General features: G+C 40.6%; 1 protein-coding gene across 1 annotated transcript in view; it reads left to right on the forward strand.

The window, feature by feature from the left end:
• The window catches only part of LOC126412202 (von Willebrand factor A domain-containing protein 8), a 251,832-nt gene that overhangs the window by 213,539 nt on the left and 14,945 nt on the right, over positions 1-23,348 (forward strand). Inside the window, exons 28-31 of the mRNA XM_050081684.1 lie at positions 557-712; positions 5,738-5,846; positions 8,592-8,712; positions 22,321-22,510. Of these exons, the coding sequence (XP_049937641.1) occupies positions 557-712; positions 5,738-5,846; positions 8,592-8,712; positions 22,321-22,510 (576 nt within the window). The remainder of the gene's footprint in view (positions 1-556; positions 713-5,737; positions 5,847-8,591; positions 8,713-22,320; positions 22,511-23,348) is intronic.

Below are 23,348 nucleotides of genomic sequence, written 5' to 3' on the forward strand. Positions count from 1 at the left end.
TGATAGTTTATTGTTAATGCACTGTTCAGATTCAGTTTCTTAATGCAGTGTTCAGATAAAGTTTCTATGATTTGCCTCTCATTTGTTAATATATACCATGACTCATTCCTCATCCAAGAAGGTTCTCCTTTAGTAACAACTTTGAAACCATGTTATTGTGTGGAGGAGTGGGGAAGGAATTGAACTCTTTTGAATGGAGACACAATTTGAAAATTGTGGCTTAGTATACCGATGTGTTAAAAAGACTTTAATGATGTTTTACATGTACTAACATTAACTAGAAATTTAGCTTAGTCAGTTGTAAAAGTGGCTATTGCAGTGGCAAAAGCATTTACTTCAAAATTTAAATGGTCAATATTGCAAGGTTTAAAAGTGCTTCTCTGTTTCTACTTTTAGCAAGAAGTTAATGTTTAAATCCCCACAAATTATCAGCTCCAATTTCATACAACTTACTTTGTTTAGCGGTAATTTGTATTTATTGAAGAATAATTAATTTTTGAACCTGAGTAATAGTACTAATGATAATAGACTAAGAACTATAATTTTGTTCTGTTAGGTTAGCCAAGAAGAGAAAGATGCAGTACCAGAAGAAGTAAAGAAAGCTGCCAGAGAAATGGCCCAGAAGGCATTCAAACAGCGGCTAAAAGAGATTCAGATGAGTGATTATGATGCAAAACTCTATGGACAATTCTCAGAGGCAATAGCCCCACAGGTATGTTCCAGATAAGAATTACATCAAAGAAATAGTTTATTAAGGTTTCAGATTTGTACTGAAAGGAAGAAAAAATTTAATTATTGATAGTATTTTCTATATACAGCATGTCCAAAAAAATGTGTACACTGTTTTTGTGGCTGTAAAATTAATATTTATTGAGGTAAAAAAAATCAAAATAGTATGAAAAAATGTAGAAACCACATATTTATAGAAAGTGTTCAAATTATTGGCCATTGTGGTCCAGACACAGCTGATAACACTGACTGATGGAGTCTAACACTTCCCTGATAGTTGCAATTGGTATATTTGTCTTTAGTGGCTACTGTCAGCTCATTGATTATAGCTGGTCTTGTGCTGTAAACATTGTGCTTCACATGTCCCCATAGGAAAAAGTACATATGGGTCAAAGCTGGTGACCATGGAGGGAACTCTACTGCCTCCTTATCGAATATACTTCATTGTCCTATCCTTCTGTCCGATAGGTGTTTGTCAAGGTAACCCCTTGTGTCATGATGCTAGCTGCTAGTCGGGGGGGAGGGGGGGGGGGAGGGTTGCTCCATACTGCTGGAAATACCATTTTCCATCCCAAAACATCTGTGTGATGCATGACACTGGTGTATTCATGTAGTAAGTACAGGTAATTTACAACCAGTCACTGTATGCTCAGAAAAGAAAGGTCCAATCAAACCAAATGTTGGTAAACCACACCACACTTGTAACTCCTGGTAGGTTCACAGGATGTTCCCCTGCCTTGTGAGGATTCTCAGCTACCCAGTATTTACAACTGTGATGATTAATTGAACCATTCGACTTAAAAGTGATCTCATCACTCCAAGCAACCGTATACGGGAATTTTTTCTCCTGTGCACATCTTGCTTGATACCACTCACAAAATGCAATTCTTCAGTCAAGATCAACCTCATTCAGAGCATAGAGTAATCCAGGAATAAAACTTTTCCATCCGAATGGAGGACTATTCCACAATATTTTGCCAATTGAGAGATTGTCATGACATTTTTTCAGTTACAGGCCACATGTCCCGTGGATACACACCCAGAACCACAAACCCCTCACCTGGTTCAGATTCATCTATGCCATCTTTCTGATCTGAATCAAGGGTAAGGACACCCTATCCACATTCCTCCAGAACCTCAACACCTTATCTGCCAATCACTTCACCTGGTCCAACTCAACCCATCAAGCCACCTACTCCTAAGGGTACATATATCAGTACCTCCATCCATTTCAAACCTACAAGCCACCAGCAATATCTCCACTTTGTCAACTGTCACCCATTCCATAACAAGAAGTTCCTTCCACACAGCCTAGCCATCAGTGGCTGCCACATCTGTAGTGACGAGCAGTCCATCTTGAAATATGCCAAGGGTCTCACTAAGGACTTCCCAGACCATAATTACCCCCCCCCCCCCCCCCCCCCAACATTGTACAGAAACAGATCTCCTGTGCTTTATCTCTTGAGTCACCCACCACCTCTCGAAGTCCCACCATCCAGCATAGGGGAACATTCCCCTTGTGACTCAATACTGCTGAACTAGAACAACTGAATCACATTCTCTGCAAGGGTTTCAACTATCTCTCGTTTAACCTTGAATGAGGAATGTTGTACCCAATATCCTCCCATCTCCTCCCACAGAGGTATTTCACTGCCAATGAAACCTGTACAATATTCTCATCCATCCCTCCACAATCCTTACTCCTAACACTTTGCCTCATGGGTCATATCCACATAACAGACCTAGATGCAAGACATGTCCCATGCATCCTCCCGCCACCACTTACTCCAGTCCAGTCACAAGCATTATCTATCCCATCAAAGCAGGGCTACGTGTGAAACCAGTCGTGTGATCTACAAGCTAAGCAGCAACCTCTGCACTTCATTCTACATGGGCATGATAACCAACAAGCTTTCTGTCTGCATGAATGGCCACTGACAAAGTGTGACCAAGAAACAGCTGAGCATGCTGACCAACACAAAGTTTATCTTAATGATTGCTTCACACTCTGTGCCATCTGGATCTTTCCTACCAAAACCAGCTCTTCCAAACTGTCTGACCACCTGACTGCACCTAGCTGCCCTACTGTCTCTCCACCCCATCCCTGTATGCTCCATAAACAGCACTTTACCATCCCCCACCCTTACTTTTCTGTCCCTCCCTCTTCCCACCCTAGCACCCTTATTACCCCCACTACCCCAACTGCTTCTTCCGTCATGCACAGTCGCTCGTAGCCTGGCCTTGGCAGCCAGAGGCAGTAGTTGTGTGTGTGTGTGTGTGTGTGTGAATGTGTGTGTGTGTGTGAGAGAGAGAGAGAGAGAGAGAGAGAGAGAGAGAGAGAGAGAGAGAGAGGTGAATTTGTGTTAAGTGTGTGTGTATGTTTTCTATTTCAGAAGAATGCCTTGTGGCCAAAAGCTTACATGTTTAGTAATCTTTTTGTTGTACCTGTCTGTGACTCACTGCCTCAGCTATATGGCGAATAGCAATCTATCCTGTTCAAAATAAAACTTTTCCAATGGACGTGCTTCAAAATGTGATGGATGCTCATTTTTGGAATTTGTTTCACAAGCTGCTTGCCACATAGACTTTCTAACAGATTGCTGAAACCTTTCAATGACTTCTCTTTCCCTTGTGGAGCTGGTGGATGATCATGGTCTTCTGGAATGGTGCTCATGGGCCTTCTGGATAGTTCCTTCTTCCTCAAATTTATCTCACAGATCAGTGGCATTGGTTCATCTCATTGTAACTTCATTCTGAACCAGTTTTGCACTTCAGTTACAGTCTCAGTCTTTCTGCAGCACTTCAAAAAGGACTGTTTTCCTTCAAGGCTCAGCCTGCCTTCAGCCAATTTTCAAGCCATCACACCTGTAAAAGAAAAAAAAATACTGTAGTTATGAGCTGTAAAAGAATATATACCTGTACGTTTTTGGGACCCCCTACATGTGAAACGTTATGTAGCAACTGTTACAGAATTGATTTTATTTTTTGAGAGTAGACTTAATGATGTGGAGCTGAACAAAAACTTTAATGATGTGGCTCTGAAAATAACCACTGGTATATCGTGTTTTTTGGCCTTCATTCGAAACGATGGCTTAATTGGCTTAATTCCATTCTGTGCGCTGGTCTGTCCTGTGTTAACATTTCATCTCTGCATAATTACTGTAACCTAAGCTCACTTGAATCTGCTTACTGTAGTTAAGTCTTAGTCTCCCTCTACAATTTTTAACCCAACTTCCCACATACATATGCTTCCATCAGTTACCAAACTGATGATTCCTCCATGCCTCAGGATGTATCCAATCAATTGACCACTTCTTTTAGTCAAGTTTTGCTATTATTTCTTTTCGCCCCAATTCAATTCAGTATGTCTTCATAAGGTATCTGATCCACTGAGGCTTTATTCTCTCCTTGTCTGTATTATTTATTGTTCACATTTTCCCATTTTCAAAAACAGTTTTCTTGCTATGGCCAGTCTGCATTTTATATCCTCTCTACTTTGACCATCATCAGTTATTTTGCTGTCCACATAGCAAAACTCATCCACTACTTTCAGTGGCTCATTCAGGGTGTATATGCCCCAGGACAGATGGGAAATCTAGAAAAAATCTGAGAATCTTTTTTGTTCAAGAGAAACCCGAGAAAAGAATTTTTTCATATTCTGGGAATTTTACATCCCCCCCCCCCCCCCCCCTCCCCAGCATTGGCTAGTAACAACTGATATTCTAACAAAGAATTTTACTTTAACCCTTTACTGCACAATAATACTTCAGCAGTGAAACATAAACGAGATAATAACACCAAATAAAATGTTAGTTACAAAGAAAATGCGCCCCTTGCAACAATGAAACACAGTGCACACACAAGCATTTGTTAACAGCAAAATGCCAAAGGCTTTAGGAGAAAAACTATGCCATACATTGTGACAACAAACTGCTTTCGATAAATGTGACGTCACAATTGTTTACATTTATAACAGGTCGCGGGAAAATATTGCAAATGGTAGTTTGAGAAGCATTACTGTCAAAGCAAATTTCCTTTCACATAAGATGAATTATGTTACATGTGAGAATGTGTGATGAATTTCTTAAATCACAGAATGTTTATCTCTCATTCAAAACTTAACACTTTGAGCACCAGTCACTCAGAAAAATTTCAGGCCCAGAAGACCAGACATTTGTGTCATTACTTAAAAATTTACTGGTGCATTTTTGTGTGATGTATTTTAAAGGGTAACACACGCAAAGGGTAATGCCCTATCGTCACAGCTTTACTTCTGCCAGTATCTCGTCTCCTACCTTCAAATTTCACAGACGCTCTCCTGTGAACCTTGCAGAACTAGCTCTCCTGGACGAAAGGATATTGCGGAGACATGGCTTAGCCACAGCCTGGGGGATGTTTCCAGAATGGGGATGGGGCGTGAGTCGTGCTTGGGTAGCTCTGGTGGTAGAGAGCTTGCCCGTGAAAGGCAAAGGTCCTGAGTTCAAGTCTCGGTCCGGCACACAGTTTTAATCTGCCAGGAAGTTTCATATCAGCGCACACTCTGCTGCAGAGTGAAAATCTCATTCTACACCCACACTATGTTTCTAAATTGTGAAAATAAAACAGCAAACTTGTTATAATCCTTTACCAATTTTACTGCGACAGCTGTGCAGAGCAAACATGATATAGCAGCTCTTCAGTTCTGTAATAACTGACTTGGATGAGCACATTTTCTAACTTTGTTTTCAGTATGGATAGGATATTTTGATTTCTGCACAAACAGCTAATGAAGAAGAAGAAGAAGAAGAAGAAGAAGGTTAATGTCCCTTCAATGATGAAATCGTTAGAGATACATAATTAGCAATTTCTTGGTATTTACTTAATCTACAAACTGTAAAGGTATAGTTTATTATTAGATTTTGTTGCATGAATCAGGCATCTTCTAAAAACATGTTGTATTTCTTTTGAATAGTATAACTTTAAAATTAAATGAGTCAGAAAATTTTCCAATATAGTTTCATTTTAACAGGTTCGGAGGCTTAGAGTCATCCTGAGTAGTCTGCAAGCAAAATCCAAGGAACGACAATGGCTGCGCCACCAAACAGCTGGAGAACTTGATGATAGCAAACTCATAGAAGGTGGGATTAGCATACTGACCTGTAAATACACTGACATCAGTACATTTTTCTGAATTACCATGTGCGCTAGTGACTATAAATTGCAGACATGGAAAACTGTACTTTTGAAAAACATACCGGGTGATCAAAAAGTCAGTATAAATTTGAAAACTGAATAAATCACGGAATAATTTATATAGAGAGGTACAAATTGACACACATGCTTGGAATGACATGGGGTTTTATTAGAACTAAAAAAAATACAAACGTTCAAAAATTGTCCAACAGATGGCGCTTCATCTGATCAGAATAGCAATAATTAGCATAACAAAGTAAGACAAAGCAAAGATGATATTCTTTACCGGAAATTTTCAATATGTCCACCGTCATTCCTCAGCAATAGCTGTAGTCGAGGAATAATGTTGTGAACAGCACCGTAAAGCATATCCCGAGTTATGGTGAGGCATTGGCGTCAGATGTTGTCTTTCAGCATCCCTAGAGATGTCGGTCGATCACGATACACTTGCGACTTCAGGTAATCCAAAGCCAATAATCGCACGGACTGAGGTCTGGGCACCTGGAAGGCCAAGCATGACGAAAGTGGCGGCTGAGCACACGATCTTCACCAAACGACGCGCGCAGGAGATCTTTCACTTGTCTAGCAATACTTTTTTTTGTTGTAATAAAACCCCATGCCATTCCAAGCATGTGTGTCAATTTTTACCCCTCTATCTATATTATTCCGTGGTTTATTAAGTTTACAAATTTATACTGACTTTTTGATCTCCTGGTACTTTCAAGTCACTATTTTCCTTCCATGGTTTTGTAAGTAATCCACTCCTGTATGGCTGATATCTTGGTTATACTGCTCTCAAAATTGACTATACAAGTGCAGTGGAGAGAAAAAACTATCGAGGAAAAGAAGCACTAAATTGCTGCAATAACATTGTTAAAGAAATAATGCTGATGATTTTACCTGGTTTTCTAATGCTTCATATGCTGCACTGGACAGTATTCTAGCAATATTCTTACATTCTGTAATGATGTAAATGTTTACTTTCAAACATACTGATCCAGTTATGATACATAGATATATGCTGCTTCCTGCCTTTAATTGATTCATTTGAAAAGTTTTCTTTGCTAGATTAGGTTTTTATTCTGAGAGGGAATTCTGTTTTCTTGACATATTAATTTTGTTTAGCAATAGAAAATTATCTGACCTGATATCTGCTCTTTGATAAATTTGAATATGTAATGACAACCATTCACTGTGCGGTGCTAGAACTGACTTGTAGATAGACACATAAATGAGAACTATAACATGGCAGCCCAGCTTAAATTTTCTTCAGCTACAGACATACAAACATAGCTACATTATTAAGGCACTACAGCCTGACTGAAGGAACAAACTGTTTTCAGAGAAGGAGAGGGGGCTAAGTAACTGTGGGGAGGGAGGTGGTGCAAGGTGCGGAGGGACAAGGGCAGATAGAAATGAAGATGGACTAATAACTAATGAGAGAATGAGGCTCGGCAGATCTTGGAACCAAAAATGGTTTGGGATAAGTGGTTCTGATATATGCAATTCAAATAAAGTGGATATATGCAATTCAAAAAAGTGGTGTTGGTTGGAAATAGGTGGAGGGCTCCAGATGATTTGGATCAACTCATTGAAACCAACATTTTTGTGCTCAGTGTCATGTCTGCCATTAGTTGGTAAACCCTGCCCCCCATCATAGTTTTGCTGTGGCCAGTCATCTGAATGAATAGGGCATGGTTGATTTATGGCATCATGGTGGTGATGGTGGTGGTAGTGGTTGTGGTGATGATTGAAATGAAACACTATGCCTGAGTATCACCAAACGAAGGCATTGGAGCCAGAAACTTTGACAGAAAAATACTGATAGGTCCAAAAGAAAAAATGGAGAGATGGAATTATACATGGAAAATGGTGTCATATTTGAAAACACGCAAAAGTCCTGTTGTAATCAAAATTTTTGCAACCACAGTAAAGCAAAAATTTTCAGAACATCAGGAAAGTGTTTCCTATTCAGTATTGTTGCCATATTGTGTTGAGAGTCATGGAAAATTTGGCTAATGTTGTATGGACTTCAATGACAATCTAAAAACAACAATAGAAACATTTTTGAGGTGATATAATTGATTAATTGTTTTCACTTCCTCATATCCACATAGATGAGTCTTATGAAAGATTCTGTAAACTGTTTATATGGATGTTTTTGTTAATGTAATGCCGACTAATAACATATCCTTAAAACCTCTCCGTTATATATACTTTCCTACTTTTCAAATTGTCACCCAAGTAATCCATAAGAGAAGATCGTAAATACTTTTCTTCATATTTTGTGACAGTATTGAGTAAATTAAGTAATTTGAATTTACTTTAAATCAGTTTTAGGTTTACTCTGCATCAAACTGGAGATGCTAAAATTTCTCTTGTAATTGCACCAGTATTAATTTCTATCATTTTATGAGTGGTACTACAATATCTATTCTCTCTCTCTATCTCTCTCTCTCTCTCTCTCTCTCTCTCTCTCTCTCTCTCTCTCTCTTCTTTTTCTTTTTCTGATCATAAAAGTGAACCAGTATGATTTATCACATCTGTTATATCACACTGACTGACATAGTTGTATATGTAGTAGTTTTCATAGCTTTAGGACTGATTCTGATTTGAAGCTTTTATCGAAGCTGAACTGCATGCAGATGCCTATTTGAAACATCAGTGTACATTAAAAGTTTTATTCTTAGGTCTTACTGGTGAAAAGACAATATTCAGGAGACGAGCAGAGAAGGAACCAGAATTAGGAACACCTCAGTTGAAACCCAAAAGACTCAAGTTTGTTGTTGATGTCTCAGGAAGCATGTACAGGTAAACCATTGTAATACGTCTTGCAAGTAGTGCATATTCTTACCAACAGTCCACACTGCAAATGTGATTTTAATTTGTTCAACCAACTGTTGTACTTTTCAGCCTTGACTCTGTTTTGGCCTGAAGTTGCTTTCATAAAGTGGGCTTCATATGAAAGTCACATGTGGCTAACAGATCATTAAATTAATTACTACCTGTAATTTCAGTATAACACACTGCACTCTGTGGTCAGAAGAGGCAGACAGATTTCTATAATTCACATTTACTGCATCTGTGTATCTGTATTTATATGCTGTATAAAGTAAGAATTTACGCTTAACTGCTGTGTAATTTTTACTGAGTTAAGTGTATTGGAATATATGTTTTGTCTGTGCTATAGTCTATGTTTTAGATGTTAAGCTTATGTTTTTCTGCTATACAAAATGTTAATAATTTTGTATTCATCAAAGTAAAAATATTTTGAACCACAGTTCATCAGACCAGCATTCACTGCCCTGCAATAATTGATGGACGTTGTTGCTTATCTCAGTGCCATATAATTGCCATTGATTCAAAAACTTGTGGGAAGGAAGGATTACAGCACATACCACATCTTAATAAAGACGTGCCTAGTACATGAACAATTATGTAGATGCAGCATGTAAGAAACAATAGATAAACAAAGCTTTAAGCACTAGATCCATCACATTATGTGTATGTCAGGAATATGACAAATGCACAAGGACTGTAGAATTAACAGAGAGATGTCACACTCTTAAGAAGACGACGCTTGTAGCGAAGTCTCATTATGACATAACTAGAACATTATTCATGCATAGTTGTACACATATCAAAGGATATTTTTTACTTCCAACAGGTTGAATGGATTAAGTTTGATGTAAAAGTTGAATGAGATGATTCTATTCAATTTGAAAAAGTCTACTTTTCTTGCCATGGTAGATTTGACTAAGACACACTTACTATAAGGAGTAGAGGGAGACATGTGATGATTCTTCTGATGTAAAAGAATGGTCACTTGAATGAGGCATGCCATGGTCTCAGAGGGTCAATATATCAGACGTGGAATAAATATGGCTGTATAGCAAAGAACTGTTTGAGTAAAACTAAGAATGTCCATAAGGCACAGGCAAAAGCAGCAACAGATACGGCATTCTTCATGACACCAGCATCAGATGTTACCATTGTAACAGGCAGTTGCGCAGATATTCTGATGTATCTACATGTATTTAAAAGCTCCTATGTGATTTAAATTCATCCAAGGGAATACTTAGGTAATAAGTTATTGCAGCAACAAGGAAAATATACATGTAGAAGGAATCAGTTTCACACATGTTTATGTCCTTGGTGTTGCAAAGAGAGAAATTTAAATTACTGGTGTATTTTAAATACCAAAAGCGAGTACAAATTTGCTTCCATTAAGTAGAATAAAAAAATAATGTGTGTTTCATTTTATTTAAATAATAAAATTGTCACACTCATGAAGTAGTGCATAATCTTGTTGCCACAGTACTGTTAACAATAGAATGTGTAAACTGGGTCGACTGTTGAACTGACTCATTGAAGCAAAAGTCAGCATTATTTTCAGATGGCAAAAAGAGGCTGGGATATTTGCAATCTGATGCAATGGAAGCTCAATGTATATATTTGTCAGAAGGTGTTATATGAGGGACGCTCAGAAAGTAACACAATAATTTTTTTCTCCCGTGGTATTGCTGCTATAATGTAGAAATTTCATGATGATATAATTTGAAGTTTGCACTTTTTTATGTGCAGCTCTAGCACAAGAAGCCTGAACTACAAAACAAAAATGGTGTGCATGTTACTGTCATCAGCTTGTGAAGAGCAGCGAAATGTAGTTCAATATTTGTGGGCCAAAGAGTACAACCCAAGTGAAACTCACAAAGACCTGCCTGGCTCGTATGGGGACAACTGTATGGACCATAGCAATGTCTCCAGCTGGTGCGCATTCTTCCAAGAGGGCTGTGTGAACCTTAGTGATTCGCCACAATCCAGGTGGCTGGTTACAGCTACAAACCTGCAGATTGTCAGAGCCATTGAGGCAGCAATTTTGAACAATTGGCATGTGCAACTGCAGAACTCATCACAGCAGTTCAGCATTTCCTATGGTGTGGTGTATGATATTGTTCGTGACTCATTAAAATTTCATAAAGTTAGTGCTTGCTGGATGCCTAAGAATCTGACAGACGACTACAAGGGCCAGCAAATGATGACAAGCTTGGATCACTTAATGTGTTATGCCACAAAAAGACTTGACTTAGTGAAAGGAATCATTACTGGCGATGAGTTGTGGGCATACCACTACACACCCAAAACAAAGCAGGCCTCTGTGGAGTGGAAATATGCTGGTTGCCCAGTACGAAATAAATTCAAAATGACTCAGTCTGCTAGAAAAGTGCTTATGACAGTGTTCTGGGATGTGTGTGGTATGTTTTTAGTGGACTTTATTGAACATTGGACCATTGTGAATGCTGCAGCCTACATTAAAAGTTTGGTTAATTGCGTCATGCACTTCGTGACAGTCATCACAACATTAATGCTCACAGTGTCAAACTTCTTCATGAAAATGCTCACTGAGATGTTGCTGGTCCTGTTTATGAGAAAACTGCCAAATTTGGGTGGGAGGTGCACCAGCATCCGCCATACAACCTGGGCCTTGCACCATCGATCTTTCATCTGTTTGGTCCCATGGAGAAATTCCTGTCCAGCCAATGCTTTCCAATAGATGCAGCAGTGAAATCATCAGTCTGTAAATGACTATACTCCAATCAAATGAACTTCTATGAACAGGGCATATTGAAATTGGTACCACAATGGGAGAAATGTGTTAAGAAATAGGTAAAGGATATAAGTTCATTTGTGATTTTTTTTGTTTTGTTACCCATTCATCTTTTCGGTAATAAACTTATTGTGCGTTACTTTCCAATCTTCCCTCGTATATAAAGCAGCTGTCAGCACTACAGTGTAAAGTACTTAGAAAGCTAGCATACCAAACTTCCTTCCAGTCTTCTATCTCTTGAACTAAGAAAATTTTTGAATTATTTCAGCTGAATCTGTGTGAACCAAATGAATACATTATCAGCTGGAGTAAGTAGATACTTCTTAACTATAATGAATGATTACTGGAGAAGTTTTTCTGATAAAGTTATAAACAAGAATTAGATGCTACAGGTCATTCTAATTCTTAAGAAGACTGTTGAAAACAACTGGAAAGACTGTTGAAAACAACTGGAAAAAGGTTTCATATCTTATGCACCCATAAAGGAAAGAAGTTTTTAAAGACACTCAGACAAACTTCCTGAAACTGAAGGAGTTAACTTCAGACAACCATACTTCATGCCCTGTATTATGTGGACACTACATCATGGCAGTTTTAGGTGGAGAGTGTTTTGAATAATGGTTACGTAAGATGCCTGCAGAGATCGGGCCTAAACTACCACTGCCAATCCCAACAACCAATTGCGCTGTAGCCATTACCAAATGCTTTATGTACTGCAATTTGCTTTGCATTTTGGATTGCTTGTTCTTTTTTCCCCTTATTTTGAAATGACTGAAGAGACTAATCCTGGTGCATAAAGGGATTCTAATGCGACTGTCACCACAAGAAAGAGAATCGGCAATCTCTATGACAGTTATGTCAGTGCTGTTTTCATGGAAGCACAGAATGCGGACACAGGATGGCAGCCCTTTGAGAGAGAGATGGGGCTTATTCCCCTGCACTGCTCCTCTCACCTCAGTCAGTCACAGTTCTTGTTTGTTTATAGTCATGGCCAGCTGCCACGATAAACTGTCCACATAATACCAAAATGTTGTTGCCAATTATTGCAACAAAACCACTGCCGAGAAGGGCAGTGCCTACTCTTTGAATTCAACTTATGCACAGAATTCTGGGCAATAGGGTCATTTCAGCAATGTAGCTCCTCAACAGATCACCTACAAAGATTCTTTGCAAGATGATGCTCAAAGAATAATGATCATAAGGAAAGAACTTTGACACTGAAGCATATTTTGCTAAAGGGGCATTGCCTATCCATACAAAAAATTAGTTTAAATGTCAGGCTCTTCAGGCCAAGGAAAGTTGTGTTGAAGAGCTCCTTGAATTGTGTTCCAAATATCAGAAAACACACAAGCTAGTAGTACTTAAGCTTTAAAGGCCACCATCAGGAACTATTTTGAATTTTACCAAACAATAAGAAACAGTTTTAATAATGTTATGCAGGCTTAACTACAGAATCATTGTTTGTGGCCAATTTAATGTTTATTTTCTGTTATTTAACACCTACTGAGAATATTTAAAGTTGGCGGTGTCCAATTTTGGACTATTTCCCTCAGTAAAAGTCCCCGTGTTGATTGAAGGAAATAGTCCAACACTCATTGACAGTTCACTTTTTGACTGAACTAGCTATAGTGACTTAGCTGTAAAACTGATAACTAGCTATGAAACTTCCTGGCAGATAAAAACTGTGTGCCAGACCGAGACCCGAACTCGGGACCTTTGCCTTTCGCGGGCAAGTGCTCTGCTGTGAGGACGGGGCATGAGTCGTGCTTGGGTAGCTCAGTTGATAGAGCACTTGCCCGCAAAAGGCAAAGGTCCCAAGTTCGAGTCTCGGTCCGGCACACAGTTTTAATCTGCCAGGAAGTTTCATATCAGCGCAAACTCTGCTGCAGAGTGAAAATCTCATTCTGATAACTAGCTGTTTATCTGACTGTGATAGCTGTAAAAATGATAGTTAATGGTTTATCTGATTGTGATAGTCAAATGTTAATAATAAAATATGCTAACCAGCTGGGTTCAGAACACATGAAAATGTATCACAGGATCTGAACAACGATTAATTGTTCTTGGTGCTTAGAAAAAAATGGGAAGAACACTTAGAAGATACTTGTAGAGCAGATGGTGTAAACAGGGAAATTTAATGCTCTCTTCAAAATATTGCTGAAGTGCTTTGTCCTTTGTCTTGTTTTCCCCTGGAAACAAACAAAAGTTAGATTAAATAAAAGCAGGTACCAGGAGTGAATAATTAAGGGTATTGTTCTCGGAATAGAGAGCCTTGCCTAATCCAGATATGAGCAGCAAGAGATGAAACTCTGCTACCACTAGTATTGCAAAATCTACTTGTCTGGTATCAGAAACATATGTACTTCAAGCATAAACCAAAAATAATCCATTAAATTTCGGGCATGCAGCTGCGCAAATAAAATTTCCTCCTCTGATATTTTGGCCGCTTATCGTCCGGCCATCCTCAGAGTGAGTCACAAGACTAACAACAAGATGCCAAGTGCGACCTTATATGCTCCACCGTGGTGGTTCTGGGCATGCGGGTCACAGATGCTGGTTGGTGGCAGAGACATACGCTTACACATGCGCCGCCTGTGGCGAAGGCGCACAGACATTTGATTCGCTTATCGATGTATGATCGGCAGCGATGACACAATGACGACTTCTTTGCAGTTTAATTACTCCAAGAGCCGGATTCCATGCTTTGTCCAAATTAAAACCATTATCTGTATTTATTAAATTATTAACTAATCTAATCTCTATAGCTTCCTTGAAGACAGATTCCCAAAAAGAAGAGGTGGATGTTAAAATCTTCACATCACTGTAATTCATAGAATGCCCTGTATCAATACAATGTTCGGCCACAGCTGACTTGTCTGGCTGTAATAAGCATGTGTATCTTTGATGCTCTACACACCTCTCATGAACGGTGCGTGTTCTTTGAGCTATGTACGACTCCTCACAATTTCCACAAGGAATCTGATACACACCCGCTTTACGAAGCTGTAAATCGTCCTTCACAGAGCCGAGTAAAGCTGCAATCTTCGTGGGGGGCCGGAAGATCACCTTAACACAGTGTTTCTCAAGAATACGGCCTATCTTCGAGGAAAGAACACCCACATGGGGCAAAAACGCACTAGATCTGAAGGAATTACTATCTTTTTCTCTATCACATACCTGCTTTTTAGGTTTTGCATCGATTGCTCTAAGAATTTGTTGCTGAGAAAATCCATTCGATTTAAAAATACTCTTGAGGTATGTGAGCTCTTCTTGCAGATTGTCTTTATTGGATATACAGTGCGCCTGATGCACTAAGGTCTTAAGGACACCTATGGTCTGTGAAGGGTGATGGCAGCTACTGGCATGAAGATATAAATTTGTGTGTGTTTGTTGGTTTCCAATATACGGCATGCCCTAATGTGCCATCACCTTTACGGCGAATGACAACATCCAAAAAGGGGAGTCAGCCGTCTTTTTGTATTTCCATTGTAAATTTAATGCTAGCATGAATGGAATTCAAATGCTCAAGAAATCGATGTAATTCATTCATCCCATGGGGCCATACCATGAATGTGTCGTCCACATACCTCCAGAAGACCGTAGGTTTAAAACTTGCTGAGTCCAGTGCCTTGTCCTCGAAGTCTTCACGGAAGACAGGCGGCGCATGTGTAAGCGTATGTCTCTGCCGCCGTCCAGCATCTGTGACCCGCATGTGCAGTACTGCCGCGGTGGAGCATATAAGGCCGCAGTTGGCATCTTGTCGTCAGTTTTGTGACTCACTCTGAGGATGGCTGGACGATACGCGACTGAAATATCAGTGGAGGAAATTTTATTCGCGTGGCTGCGTGCCCGAAATTTAATGGCCGCCGCCGTGAGAAGTTGAAAATGCAAACCACAAATAGTTTGTGTCATTATTAAATGAGAAGCAAATAATAATGGCATTGTAAATTATTTTTAGGCCTCAGAAAGCAACTGTGGTAAAAATGACAAACAGAAATCATTGGCAACAAAATTCAATAATTACTTCATCACCGAAAACATTGCGTCCACCAATAAACAAACAAAAATGGATGCTTTAGCTTTACTTCCCCAGACAGTGCATGCACCACTGACTACAATTAGTAGACATAGCTCGTGGTTTCCTTGCTGGTGAAGGCTGTGTTCATTTATCAATCGGAAGTAACCTAGACTTCAGGATACACTACAGATAAGTCTTGTCATTGCAACCAAAATTTCAGGACCAGGGGTGGGGGGGGGGGGGGGGCAGTACCACATTCTAGCCAAATGTTTACATACTGTATCTTCTTTCTGTTTCATAATCAACTACTAAATAACATAAAGAGCTAACTCCAAGGCAAAGTGTATAGGCAGCTTATTTACCTCCCAGTGTCACATTTCCCAACAGTTTACTGCAATGTATCATACTCAAAAAGGCATTTTGGAGAGATCTTGAATGCGATGTATGTTAGCTTCACTGCATGCTTAAATTTTTTAGTATTTTCCTTCAATGTTCTGTGCACTCAAATCATGATCATTTGAGTTTGTGAGTTTGTGTGACGAAACAATGATGTTTCCATGACGTCACCGATCTTGTGCTGTGACTGACTGACATGAGCAACCGCCATGGTAATTTACACACCATATTTCTCATATTTATACTTGTGTATTACAGAAATATGCATTTTAATTGGTGTAGCACACACAGCCATTCAGCTGCATTGTACATTGCTATGTTAAAATTGCATGTATACCTGTGTCTGGATATACACTGTTTTTGTTGTCAATTCATATTTACATGGGTCTGGGGGCACCAAGTTCCTTCACTTTCTTCCTGATCACATGCTCCAAAATTTAACCTGATAAACTGCACCCTGAATTCATATTGCATTGTTTTTGAACTCATGGTATGCTGCTGTTTTTAGCAAGAAAGTAAAACTCACTTAACTCATGCGTAATACAGTCTGAAAAAGATACTTGCTAATAAGGCATGTCCGGTAGCAAGGAAATTAAAATAATGGGACATATTTCACACAGGGGTATGTTTTGCACACGTTTCTATGTAGTCATTTTGAAACTCTCTCTAAGTGGTGATACTTATGTTACTCTGCACTAGTGCATTCTGGTGAGACATTTGCAAACTAATTAGAATAGTGTATAGAATAGCCAGTGGTAGAAACAAAAAAAACACTCTAAAAACTATCAAAACAATAATACTAAATGGAGATTAATGATGCATCAGAGCATAACAGAGATATACAGAGAAAGGTATTTGATAGCAAAGTTTCAGCAATTCTGTTCATTCCCTTATGATGTGAGCAATGGAACATGAAGATTGTGTGTAGGTCGATAGGACATGCTTAGGCTGAAACACCGGAATCTTCAGGACACCCATAAGAGCTGTGCTCCAAGGAAGCCACACCCCCAAACCTCTGCTATGCAGAGCTAAGCAGCATTTGTAGTTGAAGTCGTAGGACTAGCTACCACCTATTCGAAAAACATTGCTTGATATCATGTGTTAACAGTTCCAAAAATGTTGCTGGTGTTGTTGAAATATGTGTGGGAAATGTGAAATGGGTTCTGATGATTTAAGTTTTGTAGTATGTTATTGAGAAATTTATTTTAATATATATTTTGGAGTGGCTCCACCTCAGAAGCGGTAATTACAAGCTGTGCCAGATTCAAAAGAAAATTTGTAACAGCTAAACTACAAGTGCAAATAGAACTTGATAACTGTGTGTGTGTGTGTGTGTGTGTGTGTGTGTGTGTGTGTGTGTGTGTCACAGTCTGTTAGGAAAGTGCATTATGGCGGCTCTTGTGAACACTAAAAACACTATGACTTAAACTTCTGCCTTCCATTTTGAGACCTGAATGTGTAATGAAGGACCGGAAATAATACATACATCTCGATTGATAGAAACATCACTACACAAATTGTGTAGCAGTTGTGACCCATATGCACAATAACAATTACTTTACATTTTGTAGTGCTGTGTTGGGTCAAGAGAAGAAGGTAAACTTACATGGTCCATTCAGTATGATGTTTAATTATAATTGAATTTTCCCCTTATACACTGCCTGACAAAGAAAGAAAGCACCCAGAATGGGAGGAGGAAACAAAATCATGGTCTGTGAGGATATGTGGAGTTATTACAGTGGTTACAGAATCAAATCAAATCTACAAATAACTTGGCAATGTAAGTCCACTCTGGCCTGGATACATACACTGATAGTTGATGTCTGTGCTGTTCCTACTCATTTTCTTTTGGGGGTAGATCTGGGGATCTTGTTGGCCATGAGGTTACCTTGACATAATGCTGACAGTTCATAGAAGCACATGCTGTGTGCACACGCATTGTACTGTTGAAAAATGATAACAAATTTCTGTTGCATGAGAGATGACACATGAAGGTGCAGGATGTTCACAACGTACCGTTGTTCCGTCAGACTTTTGTCAATCACTACCAGCTGTGACCTCAAGTCGTATCTGATGGCATCCCAATTCGTGACACCAGAGTAACACTGTTGTGCCTCTCCAAAACAAAACACTGTAAGACTGGAACTTCTCTCCAGGCCATTGCCATACTTGCTGGCAGTGGTCATTCAGGGTAGTGCGGAACCATGATTCATTACTAAATACGATACAGTGCAACGCCATTATCAGCAGTCCATGCTTCCCAGCCGTGACATTACTCCAAACACAGCCATGTATCTGGTGGTGTTAATAGCAGCCTATGCATAGGACAGTAATTCCCTTGTCCAGTTGCAGCTAGTCTCGAACCAATGGTGTAGGATGATGTAGAAAGTTGCAGGGAGTCCATTAAATGTTCTTGGATTGCAAGTGCAGATGTAAAGGGATTACAATGTGCTTGGTACACAATATGGCAACCCTTCCTTGTGGTGGTGAGACATAGTCTACTGGACTCTTGATGATGAGGGTACTTGTCCTCACATTCCCGTGCAGTTCAACATCTGGCCACTGTCATGTCTGAATGCTCCACAAATCTGCATATTGCACAATTTGGCCACCCAGTCAAGTGGAAACCCACAAAGAAGACACGTTCAAACTCTGTCAAGGGTTGGCACCATTGTCTCATACAAGTACAGTGCATCACCATGTCTTACACATTGATAATGCAACCTCTGATGCTGTTCATGCCCTTATGTATCTTGCCAGGCCTTAACAATGTGGTAGCTGCTTTACCTGTTACAGAGAATTGTATGAAAAGGGTACAGTGCTACTCATATGGGCGCATTGAGGTGCATCCAGGCACAACAAAAAGGCTGCTACACATTTGAACTTTCAGCAAAAATGCCTTCTTCTAAAGTCGAAAACATACACCCATTTAGACAAGCACAGCTCACATACACATGACCACTGTGTCTGGTAGCTGAGGCCAGACTGTGTAAAGCAACTGTGCCTTATGGGAGAAGCAGAGAAGCAACCTGTAGGTGGTAGGGGTAAGGAGGGGGCTGTGGCAGGGAGGGGAAGCGATACAAGGGCAGAGGTATGAGAAGACATAGTGCTGCTTGTGGGAGCATGCAGGAATGTGACAAGGACAGGGACAATTAGGCCAGGGGGTATTGGGAATGTATATATATTGCTAGGAGGGTTCCCATAAGCAAATTTAGAAAAGCTGGTTTTGATAAGAAGGATCCAAATGGTACAGGCTGTGAAGCAGTCATTGAAGTGAAGCACATTGTGTTGGGCAGCATGTTCAGCAACTGGGAGTACCAGGTGCCACAGTTTGTCAGTGGCGTTTCATGCAGACAGCCAGCTTGTTAGTTGTCATCCTATGTAGAAAGCAGCACAGTGGCAGCAGCTTAGTTTGTATATCATATGATTGCTTTTACAGGTAGCCCTACCATTGATGGGATGTGTGGTACCTGTGACCGGACTCAAGTAGGTGGTGGTGGGAGGAAGTATGGGACAGGTCTTGGATCTAGTTCTATTGCAGGAATGTGAGCCATGAGACAAGTGGTTGGGAGCAGGGTTGGAGTAGGGATGGACAAAGATATTGCATAGGTTCAGTGGATGGCACAATACCATTGTGGGAAGGATAGTGAGTAAGGTATTCCTCATTTCAGGTCACAATGAGAGGTATTGGAAATGCTGGTGAAGAATGTGATTCAATTGCTCCTCACCCCTACCATTCTCTGCACTCGTACCTTCTACATTCTTCGTGAAGTCCTTAAACACAATCACTGAGGACGCCCCCTTGTGATCAATTACTGTGCCCCCACTAAGAGAATCTCTGTTCTTATGGAGCACCTATTATCTGTAATATAACACCCCCCCTGCGCCACAAATCTGCATATTGCACCACTGTCTCACACAAATACCCCCACCCACATAAAAGACAACAATTGTTTTCTCCACTGACTCTCCACAGTTCCTGTTCTTTTACCACACAGCACCTTCCTCATCACTGTTGATGCAATGTCCCTCTTCCCTAACATCCTTAATGCCCATGGCCTTGCCGCTATTGAACACTGCCTTGCCCTTTAGCCCACTGTTTCCAAACCTACAACCTCTTTGCTGATCATCATGACCAACTCCGTCCTCACCCACAATTACTTCACCTTTGGAGGCATAATCTACAAACATATCCATGGTACAGCAGTGGCCCCTGCATGGCACTATCCTATGAGAGTCTATTCATGGGCCATCTAGAGTAAGCCTTCCTAACCGTCCAGAATTCCAAACCTCTCACCTGGTTCAGATTCATTGACATCTTCATGATCTGGACTGAGGGTGAGGACATTCTATCCACACTCCTTCAGAATCTCAACCCCTTGCTTCACCTGGTCCTCCTCAGCTCAGCAAACAACCTTCCTCAGCATTGACCTCCAGCTCAAAGATGGCTGCAGCAGTACCTCTGTCCTTATCAAACCTACCAACCACCAACAATACCTTCACTTTGCAGCTACTACCCATTTCATACCAAAAGGTGCCTTCCGTACAGCCTTGCCACCCATGGCCACTGCATCTGTAATGACTAGCAGTCCCTTCACAAATGTACCAAGGGTCTCACTGAGCCCTTCACACATTGAAATTACCCTCTCAACAATGCACAGAAACAGATTTCCCAAGCTTTGTGTATCCAGTCACTTACCACTTCCCACATTCCCACTTCATGGGCACAAAGGAGCACTCCCTCATGACTCAGCATCACCCAGTACTTGGACTTACTTTCAGCAGAAGCTGAATTCAGATTCTTGTTCAGCTCTCCAGATATGGATTTTCTATTACTTTACATATTTTTCCATCTAGAAATTTCCATTATTGTTATGAATTGTAAAACATTGTTATATGTTTATAAAACAGACATTTGCAGAAAATGCTTAAAATCTAACCTCAACTGGTATTGCAAAGACACATTAATAATTTGATATGATATTTAACCTTCTAATTTATTTTCAGCTAGCATTACACTAAGGTGACAGAAGTCATGGGAAGCAATATACACATATACAGATGGTACTAGTAGTATCGTGTACGGCGGTGGTAGTATCGAGTAAAAAATGTATAAAAAGGCATTGCATTAGCAGATCTGTCATTTGTATGCAGGTGATTCATGTGAAAAGGTATCTGATGTGATTATGGCCTCACAACGGGAATTATCAGTCTTTGAATGGAGGATGATAGATGGAGCTAGATGCACGGTACATTCGATTTCGGAAATCATTAGGGAATTCAGTAGACCAAGATCCACAGTGTCAAGAGTGTGTCAAGAATACCAAATTTCAAACATTACCTCTCACCACGGGCAATGCAGTGGTTGACGCCCCTCACTTAACATCTGAGAGCAGTAGCATTTGTGCAGAGTTGTCAGTGCTAACAGACAAGCAACACTACTTGAAATAACTGCAGAAATCAATGTGAGATGTATGATGAACATACCCCTTATGTCTTGTGGCAAAATTTGGCATTAATAGGCATACAAATACCTTTGCTAACAGAACAACATCATGTGCAGTGCCTCTCCTGAGCTTGTGAACATATCGGTTGCACTTAAGATAACTGGACAATCATAACCTGGTCAGATGAGTTCCAATTTCGTTTGGTAAGAGCTGATGGTACAGTTCAAGTTTGTGCAGACCCCATGAGGCCATGAACCCAAGTTGTCAACAAGGCACTGTGCAAGTTGGTAGTGGCTCCATAATGTTGTGGGCTGTGTTTACGTGGAATGGACAGGGTCATTTTGTCCAACTGTACTGATCATAGACTGCTAATGGTTATGTTCAGTTACTTGAAGACAATCCACAACCATTCATGGATTTCATGTTCCCAAACAACAATGGAATTTGTATGATGTCAATGCGCCATGTCACTGAGCCACAGTTGTTCGTGATTGGTTTGAAGAACATTCTGGACAATTCTAACAAATGATATGGTCACCCAGATCACACGACATGGGACCTAATCGAGAGGTCAATTTGTGCACAAAATATTGCACCGTCAACACACAATTGCGAGCAGCTATATAGGCAGCATGGCCCAATATTTCTGCAGGGGACTTCCAATGACTTTGTTGAGATCATGCCACATCGAGCTGCTGCACTATGATGGGCAAAAGGAGGTCCAACATGATATTGGCAGGTATCCTATGGCTTTTGTCACCTCAGTGTATGTCATCCTAATGTTAGCATGTAAATGACTACAGTTAGTTCTTCACTTTAATCGACGAAGACATATTCCACGTGTGCATAAGTAATAGAGAAAGAAAGAATTCATATGTATTGATCTTCTGTAAGTACTTGGAAGGAATTAAAGTTAAACCTGTGGCTAAAACTTTATCTTTTCATTACAGGTTCAATGGTTATGATGGCCGTTTAGACAGAGAGATGGAGGCAGCTGTAATGGTGATGGAGGCATTTGAGGGTCATGAGTCCCAAATACAGTACGACATTGTTGGTCACTCAGGTGAAGATGCAGAGATTATGTTTGTCAACCACAAATCCCCACCAACAGATAACAAGAAGAGATTGGATGTCGTCAAGGTAGTGTACTTTATTTTAATCTTCCTGGTGACAAAAACTGTTCTATTCCTAGTTTTTCAACTTGCATTGTAGCAACACAAAGTTCACAAATGTTTGTTTTAACCAGAGAGCCTGTAATATCACAGACACCTTGTTATATTGTCTGTCCTCATGTCCCAAGATTAGGGTGCAAATTAAGTTCAAACTTGTAGTAACACTGTTCACTTTTACGTCGCACTTCACTTAGCGCAGACCGGGACTGTGTCCTAGGCATGCCCGATGTTAACTGACTGGGCACGGCCCGTGCTGCCGGAGTTGTTATGCCGGCAGAGGTCGCGTCCGAATTCTCGCGTGCCCTCTGGTGGACAGGACTCTACTTGCAGCAACTACCGTCCATGACGCGCCGTGTCGATGTGTGCCTCCCGCGATCTTTCTGGTGGCTACTGCACTCCTCCTCCTTCGGGGGGTAAAGCCACTGTGATCTACTGCGTCGGAAGGTGGAGCGTCGGGCAGGAGTGATGACCTCCACATCCATTGGAAGGCCGGAGTCGAGGGGATCTGCCAACCCTCGAGCCGGAACCTTCGAATACGGCTGGAAGTGACCCACACGAAGAGGCCCCCATCGTCCCACAACCGGAGCCCGGGACAGAACGGGCGACAAGCTGTCGAACTCCGGATCCTGTTCCACCTCAGGAGGGGCAAGACCCAGTGGCGGGGACGATGGGGAAAGGACGACCACAGGTGAACCAGCCTCCTGAGAAACCGGGCCTGCAAGGGGGGCCGGCTCTCGCTGGGGCATCTCGAACGATGGCGATGCCGGTGCTGGAGCTACTGGAGGCTGCCAAGGCTGAGAACCAGC

The sequence above is a fragment of the Schistocerca serialis genome, chromosome 7 (genome assembly GCF_023864345.2).
Source record: "Schistocerca serialis cubense isolate TAMUIC-IGC-003099 chromosome 7, iqSchSeri2.2, whole genome shotgun sequence".
Lineage (NCBI taxonomy): Eukaryota > Metazoa > Arthropoda > Insecta > Orthoptera > Acrididae > Schistocerca > Schistocerca serialis.